The sequence below is a fragment of the Mustelus asterias genome, chromosome 13 (genome assembly GCF_964213995.1).
Source record: "Mustelus asterias chromosome 13, sMusAst1.hap1.1, whole genome shotgun sequence".
NCBI classification, from domain to species: domain Eukaryota; kingdom Metazoa; phylum Chordata; class Chondrichthyes; order Carcharhiniformes; family Triakidae; genus Mustelus; species Mustelus asterias.
Window position 1 is genome coordinate 20,022,360 of NC_135813.1, and position 15,355 is coordinate 20,037,714.

The window sequence follows — 15,355 nt, forward strand, 5'->3', positions numbered from 1 at the left end:
GTTTTTCTTTGCACATGCTGCCTGACCTGCAGTGCAGTTTCAGCATTTTTTGTTTTAATCTCAGATTTCCAGTTTCTACAATATTTTGTATGTGTACCAGTATCAGATTGCTTGTCTATCTTTCCACAAGGAGTAATTGAGTGACACCTTGCTCTTTCTGGTAAACTTGCAGGATTTGTTTTTCTTTGACTGAGATTTTCCACTCCAATTCGTGGCAGACAGGTTTGGCGATGAGAGTGGAAAATATCATGAGAAGACCAAAGTCATGTTTCATGTAGAAGTAAAAGCAGGAAGGATAATTCCACCCCGCATTTCATTCTCAGGCCCACAGGTCAGAATCATACCCCACACCAAAAAATACGTCCACGGCGACGTGATTTCAAAACAGTACAATGCACAACTGGACTCAGAAGGTGTGTACTTGGCGCGCAGTACTCCGAGGGAAGCTCAGAGGTGAGCACAGTGCTTGGGGAAGAGGGGCGCAGCTGGGTTGAAATGTGATGCAAGTTCACATTCCTGGTGAGCTCAATGTGCGCTGGGTGACCCCTGGATCATTAAATGCTAAGTTGGCGGCAGGGCAGGTAAATCATAGGCTGCCCAGCAGGGATATGCCGTGGAACCCCTATCTGCTGCCTTCTAAGTCCCGCACCATATGCCAATATTGAAGAAAATCTCACCCTTTGCCTTTTTTAATGCCATAACTTCAAATAATGCAGCAAATTGTCATTATGGCTATTCCAAACCGGATTTTGTTGGCCCAAATCCTACTCTTTGAGAGCCTATAACACCTGTCTCAGCTTAAACACTATCTGGTGTGATTGAACCATGTGCAACTATCCAATTAATTAGGTTGCTAATATCTGCATTAATAAATGTGTTCTTTATTAAAACTGCTGATGTGTTTTGTTCTGATGAACTATTTTATTACAAACGTAATTGTCAATATATAAAAATTAACAAACATTGAGTTCTAAATATTCTTACACTGACTTATAATTGGTGTATTTTTCCTCTCATTGCAGTAATGCACCACAGAGTGGATTTTCCCTTATTCAAGTTGATAGTATGAATGTAACCATGAAGGAGATTCTGCAGAAGGCTCTAAAAAGGAGAAAAGGTTCTCAAAAGGCTGCAGGTAAAAATGAGAAGCAAAGAATTTTAAAGTAACTAAATTGAGTTCTGCACAATGTTGTGATATAATGTACATTGAAGTAAAGTAACTAGCGGCTCTTGCCGCTTTCTTTTCCGATTGCATGACTTGTTTGGCGCATTTGGAGTCTTAAACTTTACATTGTTAAAGCTAGTTTTCCCATTTTTAATATTTAGATTGCTGAGAGGATCAGGGCAAGTTTTGTTCATCAAGCTGTCCACAACTATACATTTAATTTCATGCACTGATGTTGAAAATGTGTGATACAGAGTTATTAGAAATATTAACTCCAAGCTACAAAACAAATAGTGTTGATGCAATTTTCACAAAAGTGAAAAAATTGTATTATCTCTGCTCACTGTTGTTTTTCCATCAATTAATATTTGCCATTTCTGTTTTGGACTATTGTAATTTTATTCTATTCAGTCATTTCTGCTGTTTTCTCACTTTATATATTGTTTCTTTCCCTCTCTTTTCTGTGCTCCCAGCATCAATTTTCAAGTTGGGAGCAGCTTATTAGAAAAACACTGCCACATGGTTTGGTAAATCCAGACATTGGTTATTTAGATAGCAAAAGTCTTAAGATTAACATTTGTGTGTCAAACAGCAACAGGCTGGTCAAGGATGAGTCTTGTCACTGATGACCCAAGAAAGCAAAGTGCATTGGATGAGTGAACTTTATGGTTTGCTTCACTGTGACATTATACTTCTTTCCCTTTTTGAAAAGGCATAAAATCAATTTGCGAATCTACCATGAACAAAAATGTCAGAACCATTGCTGTAGATTTAGTGCAAGGAATTCCATTTTTGGATACAATTTCAAAACATTTTTATTAAAATGATCTACCTGAAGCTCCATGGGAGCAATTCGCAAACACATTTCTAAGAACTTTTTTTTTAGGGGGAAACTAATTATCTATACTCCTGATGGAGAAATTACTGATTCTTTATAATTTTCCATACATGAACAATCTCTCAAGACTTCATAACATTATTCCCTTTGGTGTCAGTTTTGGTCACCTTCTATTTCTTATCTACATGCTGTCTATACCCTCATCGAAGAACACAGCATCAGTGTTCAAATGTGTATGCTGATGACACTCAGCTCCAGCTCACCACTTCCCGAAATTTCTCCACTGTCCCTAATATGTCAGACTGCTTGTCTGGCATCCAGGACTGATGAACAGAAATTTCCTCCAAATAAATAATGGGAAGACTGTGAAGCCAGTGACTAACTTCATTCCCTGTCACAAGCTCTCCATGGCAGCTGTTTAAGGCTGAATCAAACAGTTTGCAACTTGGGTTACATAACTGACCCTGAGATGAGCTTCTGACCACGTATTGTGCCATCATTATTTTCACCTCTGTAACATCACCCACCCATTTGTGCCTCATCTCATCTACTGTTTGAACTTTATACAACTTCTCCATGGCTTTGTTCCCTCTGATTTACACTATTCCGTGACACCCTTATCCAACTCCCAAACCCATTTGCCCATCCTTATCCCTGTACGTGCTGACCTACGTTGGCTCCCTAATAAGCCAAGCCTTAAATTTAAAACTCTCAGCCTTGTCTGTAAATGCCTCAAAGACCTCACCCTCCCTATCTCTGTGACATCCTCCGGCCCTAACATCCTCCAAGGTATGACTGCTCCTTCAGTCTTGGCCTCTTGAGCATCTCTGATTTTAATCAGTCCACCCTGCCTTCACTTGCCAAGAGTCAAGGCCATGGGATTTCCTTTCTCAACTTCTCTGCCTCTCTACTTTTTTTTCTTCATTAGCATGCTCCTTAAAACCTCCTTTTTTGATCAAACTTGTGACCATCCTTGCCCTAATGGCTCCTTATTTGGCTTGGTGTCAAATTTAAACTTCCTAATGCTCTTCTAAAGCATCTTCGAATGTTAATTCATTATATAGATGCAAGTTTTTGCTGTTGAATATCAGCAAGCTAGTCTATCCTGAGGTATCACAACTACAGCAACAACAACTTTCATTTATATGATGCCTTTAATTTAGTAAAGTGCCTCATGGTATGTCACATGACAAAAAGTGACACAAACAAACAGAAAATACTAGGGTAAGTGACTAAAAGTTTGGTCAAACAGTTAAGTTCAAAGGAGGAGCTTAAAAACAGCAAAAAATGATGAAAATGTTTGGAGAGGAAATTCCAGCACTTGGTGCCTAGACAGTCATATGCACAGTCACCAATGATGGGGCAATGGAAGTGGGAAATACATATCTGCATAAAATTGTAGAATTATAGGGCCAGAGGAAGGGTTGCAATGAAGTTCATAGAGAGAGTTGAACAGAAGGATCAGCATTTAAATTTGAGGTGTTGGAGGATCAGGAGCCAATGTTGGTCAGCAAATTCGGGTGTGATGGGTGAGCAGGACTTGTGTGGGATTAGATATGGGGAGCAGAGCTTGGTAAGCTCACATTTATGGATGGTGGATGATGAGAAACTGTCCAGGAGAGCATTGGAATAGGCAAGTGTAAATGTAACAATACCATAGATGAGAATTTCAGTAGCAGATGGGCAAAGCCAGGGAAAAAAATGGGCGATGTTATGAAGGTGGAATGAGATGCTCTTTATAATGGTATGGCTAAGATGCCGGGAGCTTAGTTTAGGGTCGGATAGAATGATGAGGTCGCGAAAAGTGTGATTGAACCTGTGGTCATTGATGGGGGGAATCGTCTACAATGTCTGCAAGTATTGGGTCCGAGAAAGGAAATTTGGTAGTCAGCACTTCAGTGGGAATTAAGTTGTGAGAGCTTAACACGTGCCATGAACAAGAACACAAAGCCGTAACCTGTTCTTAGCCATTTTTACATGAACTTCACAACGGGATCACTGAATAGCAATCAGAGATGGAATACTTGGTATTTCTTCCTTTCGCCCCCCTCCACTCCCAGTGAGAACTGAGCTAACAAACTGGGAATTAAACCCAAGACTTTCTGTTTCTTGTAGCTTAATATCACATGACATATGGGATCTAAGACTTTCAAATTCTGAAAGGTTCCAGGAGGGTAAATAACACAAAATTATTTTCTTTGGTTAGCTGAGATTAATACCAGACAATGAAGAGGGAAATTAAAGATATTTTTCCCAGTCTGTTAGTGCATCAAATGGCTTACCACAGGTTGCTGCTCAGGCAGAGATTATGTATTTATAATGAAATTGGATAAATATTTGAAAAGGAAGAATATAAAATATGAGGTAAAGAACTGGGAAATTAGTTTTTTGTTGACAGTTTTGGTTCAAGAGTTAGCAGGTGCAGCAGACACAATGGCCTCCATTTGTGCGATTAACTCTAACTATATTATACTGGTATTCCAATACCATCATTTACAATTATTTTTGGCAGTGTGGGTACTATTTAGTACTCAGTAATATCGATCCATTACCATTGATGACCATTGCAAAATGGGAAGATAATCTTGAAGTTGGGATATTGGTAGCAATAAAGTAATAAGCTCTTAATGAAGCTATCTCAATTTTGCTATTAATGGTTCACCTATACATTCCAAACAGTGACTGTCATACAATGAAATTAGAATCTCATTCGTTGTGCTGAGATGTTTGAAAGTAAATGTAAAATCAGGAAAAGTATTTCATTCAATTTTTAAAAAAATCTTGCAAGCTGTTCTGTCGATCTTTTATGGCTGAATTTTAAAAAAGCAAACTGGCTTGCTCTGACAGCCATCAAGGGGATTCCAATAGACCATGTCCACGAGCTGGCATTGTTGGTGGCATAGTTGGTTCATTTCAAGACTAATTGGTTTCTGTTTTTCAAAAAATACCTAGAAAAATGTGATCCCCGCAGAGATTTTGCGAAGACTTATTAAAATCTCTGTGGGGACTGAGTTTAAAAGACCACTCCTGATTGGTCTGGAAACGTACCAACTGCAATGTTGTTAGTGCTAGGTAGTGGATGCATTCCATGGGGATCCCCTAGTCAATGTCATCAGAGCACGTCGGCTTGACTTTTTAATGCAGCAGATGGATAGCCTTCAGGGCTGTACATTAGGGTCTGAAAATATGAATTCTGAATTCAGACTTTTTTTTAAAAAAAGACTTGCTGAGCATCTAAAATTTACTCTTGAACTCTTCTAGCCTTTTTAATGTGTAAACCAAGAGTTGGTAAATCTTTTAAAGCATTTTCCGTATGAATATTATTCATCTTCTACACCAGAATATGAAATAGTAAAATATTATCAGCTGCTACGACATGTCAAACTGTCCAGCTGTGGACAAAGTTGTGTCTATTTTAGATATTTTTATGTAGAGAGTTGCAGTTTTCATATTCTGTACACCACTGAAATTTCAAATGAAACACTCGATTGAACCTTTCTCGCAATCGGGTGCCTAAAGCTTACAGCTCCATTCTTGCTTGAGTTAATGGTTTCTAATATTCTCAAGTTTCTGTCTGTTAAAACCAAGCAGAGTTCTTGTGCTGAAAGATTTAACATTGAAACCTCATCCACAAAATGCGATCAGATTATAAAAGTGGATTTCCAACCATTTTTCTTTTGAAAAGTCTTTTCTGGAGTACAGTCTGTCAAAGATTTAATTAACTATCTGGGGATGAAATGTGAAGTTTTATTAAAAGTTTGAATAGATAAAGTAGAAAAAGACATGGATGAGCTGTCTCAAGGCCATATTCGGTGGGACCGATAAGAGCTGTAAAAAATGGCAGAGGAGCATTTAACACTCTGAAATCTGATTCACATAAAAAGCTGGTAGGGTGGTTGTGGATCAAACCTGCTAGCGTCTGCAAGCAATTTGGCCACTTGCCAAGAGCCATTGTTCACCCTCAGCTGTGGCATTGCAGTCCAGATGTGCCAACTGCACGCTCTGATTTTGCCAGCTGACTGCGCCGTTTGATAACCAGCTCTCTGGATGCCCATCACTGGCCGCAGAGATAGAATTAAATGATGATGATCTTCCCACAAGTTGCAGGAGGAAGCAATGCATATAAATCTTGATTTCATCTCAGCATGAGAAGTCTTTATCCATCATCACTCATAATGAACAAGTCGTTAGCTTCGATGAATGATTCTGTATTTTTGAGAGCTGCTTTTGTTCGCTTTTTGGGTGACTTTATGCATTCTGGGGGTCACATTATCTCACTAGCAAGGGAGAGATTAGTTCATCGTGCCAGGGTAATGTTTAAACAGTTCTTGTCTGCATTAGAGGGCTCTCAGCTATGACCAGAAAAACATTACTTAACCTGTGCATTTCAATCCAGTGAAATTTCAGTTGATTTATTTTTATTTTGCTGGTTACTATTTCTGGAATTGCAGCACAGCACAATTGCTTTGAGTGGCTACAGAAAGTAGGTGAAACCAATTTTTAGTAATGAGTAAATTCTGCATTCTGCAATACTAGTGCATAAGGTTACATCAAATGAAAATACTACATTCCATATAGAAATAATTTTTCAAATTCGAATATTGACTAGAGCTAATTTTAGTGTATAATGAAAGCATTAGTAACATTTTTCAAGAGCAAAGTCAAATGTATCTGTAAAGCTATTTCAAAAATTGTTTTGAAATGTAACTTATACCTATTGACAATAATACGGATTGGTATTTTGGCACGTTACAGAATGAATAATTGCTGTTCTTTATCAATTGCACTAACTTAATTTAATGCCTCATGTAGGGCGGCACGGTAGCACAGTGGTTAGCACTGCTGCTTCACAGCTCCAGGGTCCCGGGTTCGATTCCCGGCTCGGGTCACTGTCTGTGTCGAGTTTGCACATTCTCCTCGTGTCTGCGTGGGTTTCCTCCGGGTGCTCTGGTTTCCTCCCACAGTCCAAAGATGTGCGGGTTAGGTTGATTGGCCAGGTTAAAAATTGCCCCTTAGATTCCTGGGATGCGTAGGTTAGAGGGATTAGCAGGTAAATATGTGGGGGTAGAGCCTGGGTGGGATTGTGGTCGGTGCAGACTCGATGGGCCGAATGGCCTCCTTCTGCACTGTAGGGTTTCTATGATCACAAAACTGAAAAGCAAGCAATAGTTTTAGAAGGTTTTACATGCCTGCAAATAAAATGGGTGGGTCCCAGATTGGAATATGATGTTGGTATGGTATTGGAGAAATGCGGAAAGAAACAAATTTGAATTGGACATGTGTGAAACTTTTAATTTCAGATGACTGATAACTTGTTAATGAATGGCTGTGTAATGGCTTTATAAAAGTAATTTAAGCATTTTTTAAAAAATCAAATCGACTGGTCACACTCGAGCTTCAATAGTTCAGGCAAAGACCAGCAGTTTTTCTCTAAAGCGAGTGTGTCTTCTGTCATTGAAAAGGCCATATCTCACTTGTGTGTCCTTCAGGTGAAAGGAAGAAAATGATGAAGTGTGCAAAAAGTGAAGAGGTGTAGAAAATATTGTATATCCTTAATGATTCATCTATTCGTAAGATGATCTTCTGTTTAAGTACTTGAATTAATTCAAGTTTAAAATGATCATACTGGTGTAAAGATCGACCAAATTAGTTCAGCTAACTTGAGTAACCCATGTACACCACATACATGAATGAAAATGCTAAATCTTATTAACATGAGACATGTCATTTGCTGAAAATTATTCGCTGGAATTCTACCGCCTCACCCGCGACAGAATCGGAGCGGGCGAGGGGCGGACAACAGAAATGTCCATTGACCTCGGGCGGGAATTTCTGGTCTAGCCCATTGTGTTTTAAATGGTCTGCATTGAATTTTCTTCATGAGTTCGAAGTTTTCTTTTCCTCTTCAATGTGTGCCTTTGGTAGTCAGAAATATTTCAATCCATTGTCAGAGATCTTTCTCCACACTTGCTATTGATCCTCTTGTTAACAAAAGTGAATTTGTTTAACTTTTATTTCCTATTATGAAGGTGACTTTTTTGATTTCTGAACTTCTGTGTTTGAGAGAGAGTGCTGATTTAATTGACAATCCCAAGCAACAAACTTTTATTCTTGTAAAGCATTCTATGAACTCTGTACTCTTTGGTGATCAAATGACCTTCTTTAAGTTGACACTTCAGAATTCTCATCTCATTACCAGTTTCTTGACTGTCAATACTCTGTGACACTGAAATTCCTGCAGAGTTCTATGTGCTGGAACAAACTTTCCTCGGCATTTAGAATAACTTTGGGATACTTTTAGGAAGTGGTAATTGCATTTGTTGTAGATTGTGAGCGACTATATTAGACATTCCGGTTAAAAATGTTTTTTAATTGTTGACCACCCAATTGGCTCCTTTTTGGCTATCAAAAATTATTTTGACCAAAGTTTGGAGCTGCTGACACTGGAAAAATATTTAGTCTGGGAATAAAGCAAACTCAAATTCTTAATCTTCAAAAGTGATTTTGACAGCTGATAGACAAGTGTGTTGGCATAGAAAGCATTGTATTAATTGTATATATAAGTTTGCAGCAAATGCACGACCAAACAAGTGTGGTGGTGTTATATTTTTTCATTTGCTCAGATACACTCTTGTGAAAATATCTCAGTAAAATGGCCCACAATCTTCAGCTTATAAGAGGCTGACATATTTTTCCTTTTACTGCTGGCTGAAGTGCATTTGTTCAAGGATATTTGGTCCATTACCTTATGCTTTCAAAACTTGCCATGAATTCCACCAGTTTGAAGTCTCGGATAACTGAACAAAGTGTCCTTTAATTAATTGCAACTCATCAATGAAGCAGAGCAAAACTTTGAAACTGCAGGGAATGCAAGTAACCTCCATCACGCCATGATATGTAGATGCGCTGAATTATAAAGTTTAAAATCAGGCTTTTCTAACAAAACCTTTTCCGAGGAACTTATTTCTACATCAATATTTGGTGCAAAAACACTGTTGTAGGTATGAATTGCACTTTAAGATTGAAGTGTAGTACATTTTACAAAAAAACATACATTTTAATGGCAGCATTGTTAACTGCGTGTATATATTTTCAATTGTTTGTTAACCATAGTTACAATTAATAAAATCATTTTGGGAATTTTCCACCATTTTAAATCAGCAGCTCATTGTAGTGGATCAGGGTTGGGTTGGTTTTTACGGTCTGCCCTTTCAAGCAGTGGAGACTTTAAGGAAGTTGCTGAAAAAGTGATGAATTATTAATGTGTTGATAGCAGAATAGAGGGTTCCTGCCAGGGTTTTCATTTCCTTGCATTGCTGCTAAGGCGTTAGATTTGTTTTCTTTGGAATCTCCATTCCCACTATCCCTTCCCTAATGGTTTCAAATAGTGAATGGCTTGCCATCAGGGGAGCCCTGAATATATTTTGATTTGGGCATCAAATAAAATTGGCATGCATAACAAATCCAATCTGGAAACCTGTCAGACATGACGTCAACAACAGCAGCTTGTAAAGCACCTTTGGAACGTAGTGAAATATTCCAAGACGCTTCACAGGAACTTAACATCGAGCCACATAAGGGCATCTTGAGGCGGATGACTGAAAGCTTGGTTTTAAAGAGTTTGTTAAAGGAGGAATGAGAGAAGTGGAAAGATTTCAAGAGGGAATTCCAGAGCTGTAGGACCTCCCATGGACGAAAGCACCAGCACCAGTGTTGAAGCAATGGAAATTGAGAATACTCAAGAGACCAGAATTGGAGAAATTCTGATATCTACAGCTACTGAACTGAATAACTTGGGATTGAAAGAACCCAATTGCTATGAATGAACATTGAAGAATGAAGTTGATTTTATTTGTTGTTGTATGGCAGAAAGAACTATAGAGATGAGGAAGGGCGAGGACATTAGATATTTTTGAAAACTAGAATGAAAATTTAAAAATCAAAGCATTGACAGAACAAGAGACCATGCAGGCCAACGAGCAATGGGATGATGGGAGAACAGGACCTAGTGTGAGTTAGGGGGCAGCAGAAATTTGGATGACCTCGAATTTGCAGAGCATATTCTGTGCAAATGTGTTGAAATAATCACATCTTGAGGTAACAAAGGCATGGATGAGGGCATCAGCAGCAGATGAACTGAGGCAGGGATGGAGTTGAACTATGGAAGTGGACATAGGCGCTCTTAGTGATGGCATAGACATATGGTCGAAGGCACACCTCAGCATCGAGCATGACAGCAAGGTTGCAAAGAGGGATGAAGTTAATGGCTTGGGAACAGAGTTTGTGGCAGGGACCAAAGGCAATAGCTTCAAATTTTCCATATTTTATTAAAGACTATTTTATTTTGTCATTATTTCATATAAAAATAGGAGCAGGAGTAGACCATACTACCCCTGGAGATCCTTCCACTTTTTAGTAATGGTGACTGCTCTTGATTTCAACTCGTCTCCCTTGATTCTCTTAGTCTAAAAGTTTGTCAGTCTCAGTCTTGAGTATATTCAGCAACTGAGCATCCACAGCCCTCTGGGGTAAAGAATTTCAAAGATTCACCTGTCTCTGAGTGAAGAAATTTCTCCTCCTCAATCCTAAATGGCTGAGACTGCCACTGAGGTCTAGGTTCTTCAGTCCCGTGAAACAACTTCTCGGCATGTACTCTCTAAAGCTTTCCCAGGATCTTGTGTTTCAGTGAGACTACTTCTCATTCTTCTAAACCCCAAAGATTATCAGCCCATTCTACTCGATCACTTCTCACAGGGCAGTCCTCTTATCCCACAAATCAGTCTAGTGAACCTTTGTTGTACCACCCGTAAGGCAAAACTGTATACAGTCCTCCAGGTATGCTCCAACCAAAGTCCTGTAAAATTGTAGCAACCTCATTGCTCTTGTGCTGCAAACCCCTAGAAGTACCATTTGCCTTACTAATTGCTTGCTGTATCTCATAGAATCTCTACAGTGCAGAAGGAGGCCGTTCGACCTATCGAGTCTGCACTGACCACAATCCCACCCAGGACTATGCCCGTAATCCCACATATTTAACCTGCTAATCTCCCTGACACTAAGGGGCAATTTATTATCGCCAGTCATCCTAACCCGCACATCTTTGGATTGTGGGAGAAATCCGGAGCACCGGGAGGAAACCCACGCAAACACAGGGAGAATGTGCAGACTCCACACAGACAGTGATCCAAGCCGGGAATCAAACTCAGGTCCCTGGCGTTGTGAGGCAGCAGTGCTAACCACTGTGCCACCGAGCCCCCCGCAGTACCTGCATGTTAACTTTCTGTTTTGTGTACAAGGGCGTCCAGGTCCTTTGAACATCAGCATTTAATAGTTTTTCACGATTTGATTCTTTTTCTAACAGTAAATAACCTCTCATTTTCCCACATTTTACTCTATCTGTTACCCTCCTGCTCGCTTAGTTAACCTGGCTATATTCCTTTACAGACACTTTCCCTCCTCGTGTTGTGTCATTAGTAAGCTTGGATGCATTGTACTCTCCCCTTTATCTAAATCATGAATATAACTTGTAAATATCTGAAGTTCCAGCGTTGATCCTTGTGGCACCCCGCAAGTAGCAGCCTGCCAACCTAAAAATGATCTGATTATTTATTTACACACACTATTTAGACCATAAGACATAGGAGCAGAATTAGGCCACTCGGCCCATCGGGTCTGCTCTGCCATTCAATCATGGCTGATATTTTTCTCATCCCCATTCCCCTGCCTTTTCCCCAAAACCCCTGATCCCCTTATTAATCAAGAATCTATCTATCTCTGTCTTGAAGACACTCATTGACCTGGCCTCCACAGCCTTCTGTTCTATTTTCTGTCCTTTAGCTAATCCTGTATCCATGCTAATATTTCCCCAACTTCATGAGCCATTTTCTTGTGCAGCAACCTTTCATTTGGCATCCTATGCAATAGATTTTTGATAGGCATATATACTGGTTCCCCTTCATCTAACCTGCCTCAAAAAACTCCTAATTGATTTCTCAAATACGCCCCCCGCCACACCTTTCATAAAAATGACATTGATTTTGCCTAATCACATTATGATTTTTGCTTACAATTTTGCCACTTCCTTAATATTGGATTCCAGCATTTCTCTAATAATTGATGACAGGCTAACTGATCTGCAGTTCCTTATTTTCTCTGTTCCTTTTTCTGCGTAGCAGCTTTACATTTGCTGCCATCCAATCCACTGGGATGGTTCCAGAATCTAGGGAATTTTGGAAGATTGCAACGAATGCATCCAATGTTGCAAATTATTCATTTGTAACTGTACTGCCTCCCTTAACTGAGAAAATTGTGTTTTGAGGTAGTGGTCAAAAACATTCAATGCAAAAGTTTATACTGGAATACTTGCATTTCTCCCAAATTGTTGTTTTGCTGAGCTTTCAAAATTAATGTGCATGTATCCATAAACTGAATAATGACCCTTATAAATTCTATCTACCATGACTCCTCGAGCAATATAAAATGCATATTTAGAGTGTGGCCCAGTTGCAATTGTGGGCCATGTGCTGTATTTTCTTTGCTTTGAGGGTGTACTTTGTATGGGGATAGTGTGAATACTTGTGTAGAAAAGCAAATTTCTTTCAACACTCAATTTAACTATAAACCTGAAAATGTAATTGTACCTGCAAGTGTTATTTGAAAATTGTATTGGATCAGATGATTTTAAAACTCTGAAATTAAATTATATGCTTGGCACTTGGTTTAATTCTGCACTTTGTTTACCATTTTTATTATTCCTGAATTCATATTTTGTATTTATTTTAACATCCTAGTTCTGAAGGAAAGGACAAAGAATTTGTAACTACCATTGCTATATACGGCAATTTTATAAACAACAACAATATCACCAGGAAAAGCAGTAGGGGGTTAATTGAAGCACTGCATCATTGTAGGTTACATGTCTTGTGCCAGAATTTTGGGCGAAGTTTAAATAAAAAGTGAACAACGCTACCCGACTGCAATGATCTCTTTTCTACAGCATAAGATGAATGTGCAAAGGAAGCTGTTACGGCAGATATTTAATTAGAAGCAGTCACGTTGGATAAATCCAAAGAGGCTTGTCTCAGTGGACATGTTCAGGTTTTTGGTTGATAGCTTTCCTGGCAGTCACGGGTGGAAAATGGTTTACTACTTAAACAGAAGTGCTGTCCTTAACTACATAGTGATAAGGAATGTGGTGTATAATGTGACCCACACTCCTAATTGAAGAATGCAAAGATTGATAAAGCATTTTCTCTTTTGTATTTAGAAATATTTCTATATGTAAATAGAATAAGTCTAATTCTATATTTTACCATGGCATTCTAAAAACAATGGTTTGATTGTATAATGCAGTAAAAGGTCATGCAATGCATTGTTTGAAGTGCTTTCAAATATTGGAAGAATAGAATGTCTACATAAATATCATTCAGTGATGGGAAATAGTTCCTGATAGTGTGCATTGATATACACTGAAGTTTTTAACTTTAATGTTGGGAATAATGTATATAACTTGCTGATTCTTGTTCTACACTCCATTTTGACAAGAGAGTGGTCAGTCAACTGTTTCCCAGCCATTTGCTAATGGTAACTTAAAGCTAGTTGTTTCAAGGTGTACAAGTGTTCCTGAGAAAAACTAAACCCCTCCCCTTTGTCCTGCTGCTGACCCTACTTGCACAAATATAATGCAGAGGGACAAAAGTTATCATTATGGCAACAAGTATTGTAGAAAAGAATGTAACCAGTACGCAGGGAAATGCTGGTGTAATGCCAAGTAAAGCACAATTTGGAACAATAACAGATGTCTGCTAATTATTTCAGGTATTTTTTTTAAGTGCTGGTCGGAGAGATGAGGTTTCATGTGTACCCAAATAGCTGGACGCACATCAGTTGAGCATGACTGGGGGAATTAAGGAATTGCACACACCACAGATAGGAAATCTGCTTGTTTGTGATGATTTCAATTGTCCATTAGTACCCCTAAACCTATGATTTCTTTACCAGTCGGGCATGAAACATTATAGTTTTGAAGTTTTAGCATGGTGTTACTATAGTCAACCTGTTCCACAATAATGGGGGGAAATTCTCTGGCCTCCCTGCAGCGTGTTTCTCATGGTGGGAGGTGGTGCGCCATTCCATTGACTGCACCCCATGCCCCCGGGAAACCCACGGCAAGAGTGCACCTTCGGTGGGGTCACAAGATTCTGCCGGTGTAAGCAGCTGGAGAATTCCGGCCAATATTTTGTAGGGTTGGTTTTTGATTTAGAAAGGTTAAATATTTTTTTAAAGAAATATATGTTGGAAATACGAGTAGGTCCGGCAGAATCTGTGGAGAGCGAAACAGAGTTCATGTTTCAGATCTGTTACCTTTCATCAGACCCGAGTTCCTGTTTTTATTTCAGATTTCTAGCCTCTGCAGTGTTTTGCTTCCGAGTCATAAAATACTTTGCTTTTTTGTGGATTTCTTTGCCAAGCAAGTGTTCAGGGTTGGCTTTTTTGTGAGGGATGAAATGTTGATTTTGGCAGTCAGTTTCATTTTTTGTGTTAATTATGTAATAATATTAAAAGCTCTAAAATTTCAGTGTTGCATTTTCTGTTCCAAGCACAATATTACAGATGAGAAAAAAACACTCAGCCCATAAAGTCACTGGGGATTGTGACATGGTGGAGATAAGATACATATAGCAAAGCCTAACCTTTGCTTTGCGTTCTCTGTGCCTAACTGGAGGAAGTTACAGTTTTTCGAAGATTGGATGTGGGGGAGACAGTCTGACAAGGAAACAGTGGAGTTTTCACGAGGGATGGTGGAAGAGTAGAGCTAGGTGTCCTCCATGTACTTGAGAAAGCTATTGTTATGTTTATAGATGATGCCACCAAGGAGCATCTATGACAAGGAAGATCATGTGTCGAAGGATGGATCCTTGAAGCATTCCCAAAGTGTTAATGCAGAGATAGGAAGAGATGCCATTACTAATTCTATAATTGCATAGATAAAAGTGGAGCCAAACCATCTCCATCTTTCTCCATGTCCTTTCCTGAGCTCGGCAGGATAAGGTGCTCATAGTTTAAGAAGATGCCAGATGAGTGGGGACAGATCAAAGTATAGTTTGAATTCTGCTTCTACAAAGGCAGATTGGATGGATAAGCTTGTGGAAAATGTAGCCAGATTGAGAAGCTTCAGAAAGAGACAAGATATTGCCACTTCAATTTCAGTCAAAGCCAGGATGTCACTGCAACCAACAGTAGGGCTGTGGATAACAAGAACCTTGTTTGTGGGTGCATTGAAGTCAAAGAAATATCATTCCTGATATGGGGTGGGGTATCAGTGGAGGAACAAAGGAACTGCGAAGAAATTA

General features: G+C 39.1%; 1 protein-coding gene across 9 annotated transcripts in view; it reads left to right on the forward strand.

Moving 5' to 3' along the window:
• The window catches only part of mapkap1 (MAPK associated protein 1), a 260,057-nt gene that overhangs the window by 168,225 nt on the left and 76,477 nt on the right, over positions 1–15,355 (forward strand). For all 9 annotated transcript variants that reach the window (XM_078226462.1, XM_078226460.1, XM_078226457.1 and 6 more), the window contains one exon: positions 1,023–1,135. In XM_078226462.1, coding sequence (XP_078082588.1) covers positions 1,023–1,135 — 113 coding nt within the window. The remainder of the gene's footprint in view (positions 1–1,022; positions 1,136–15,355) is intronic.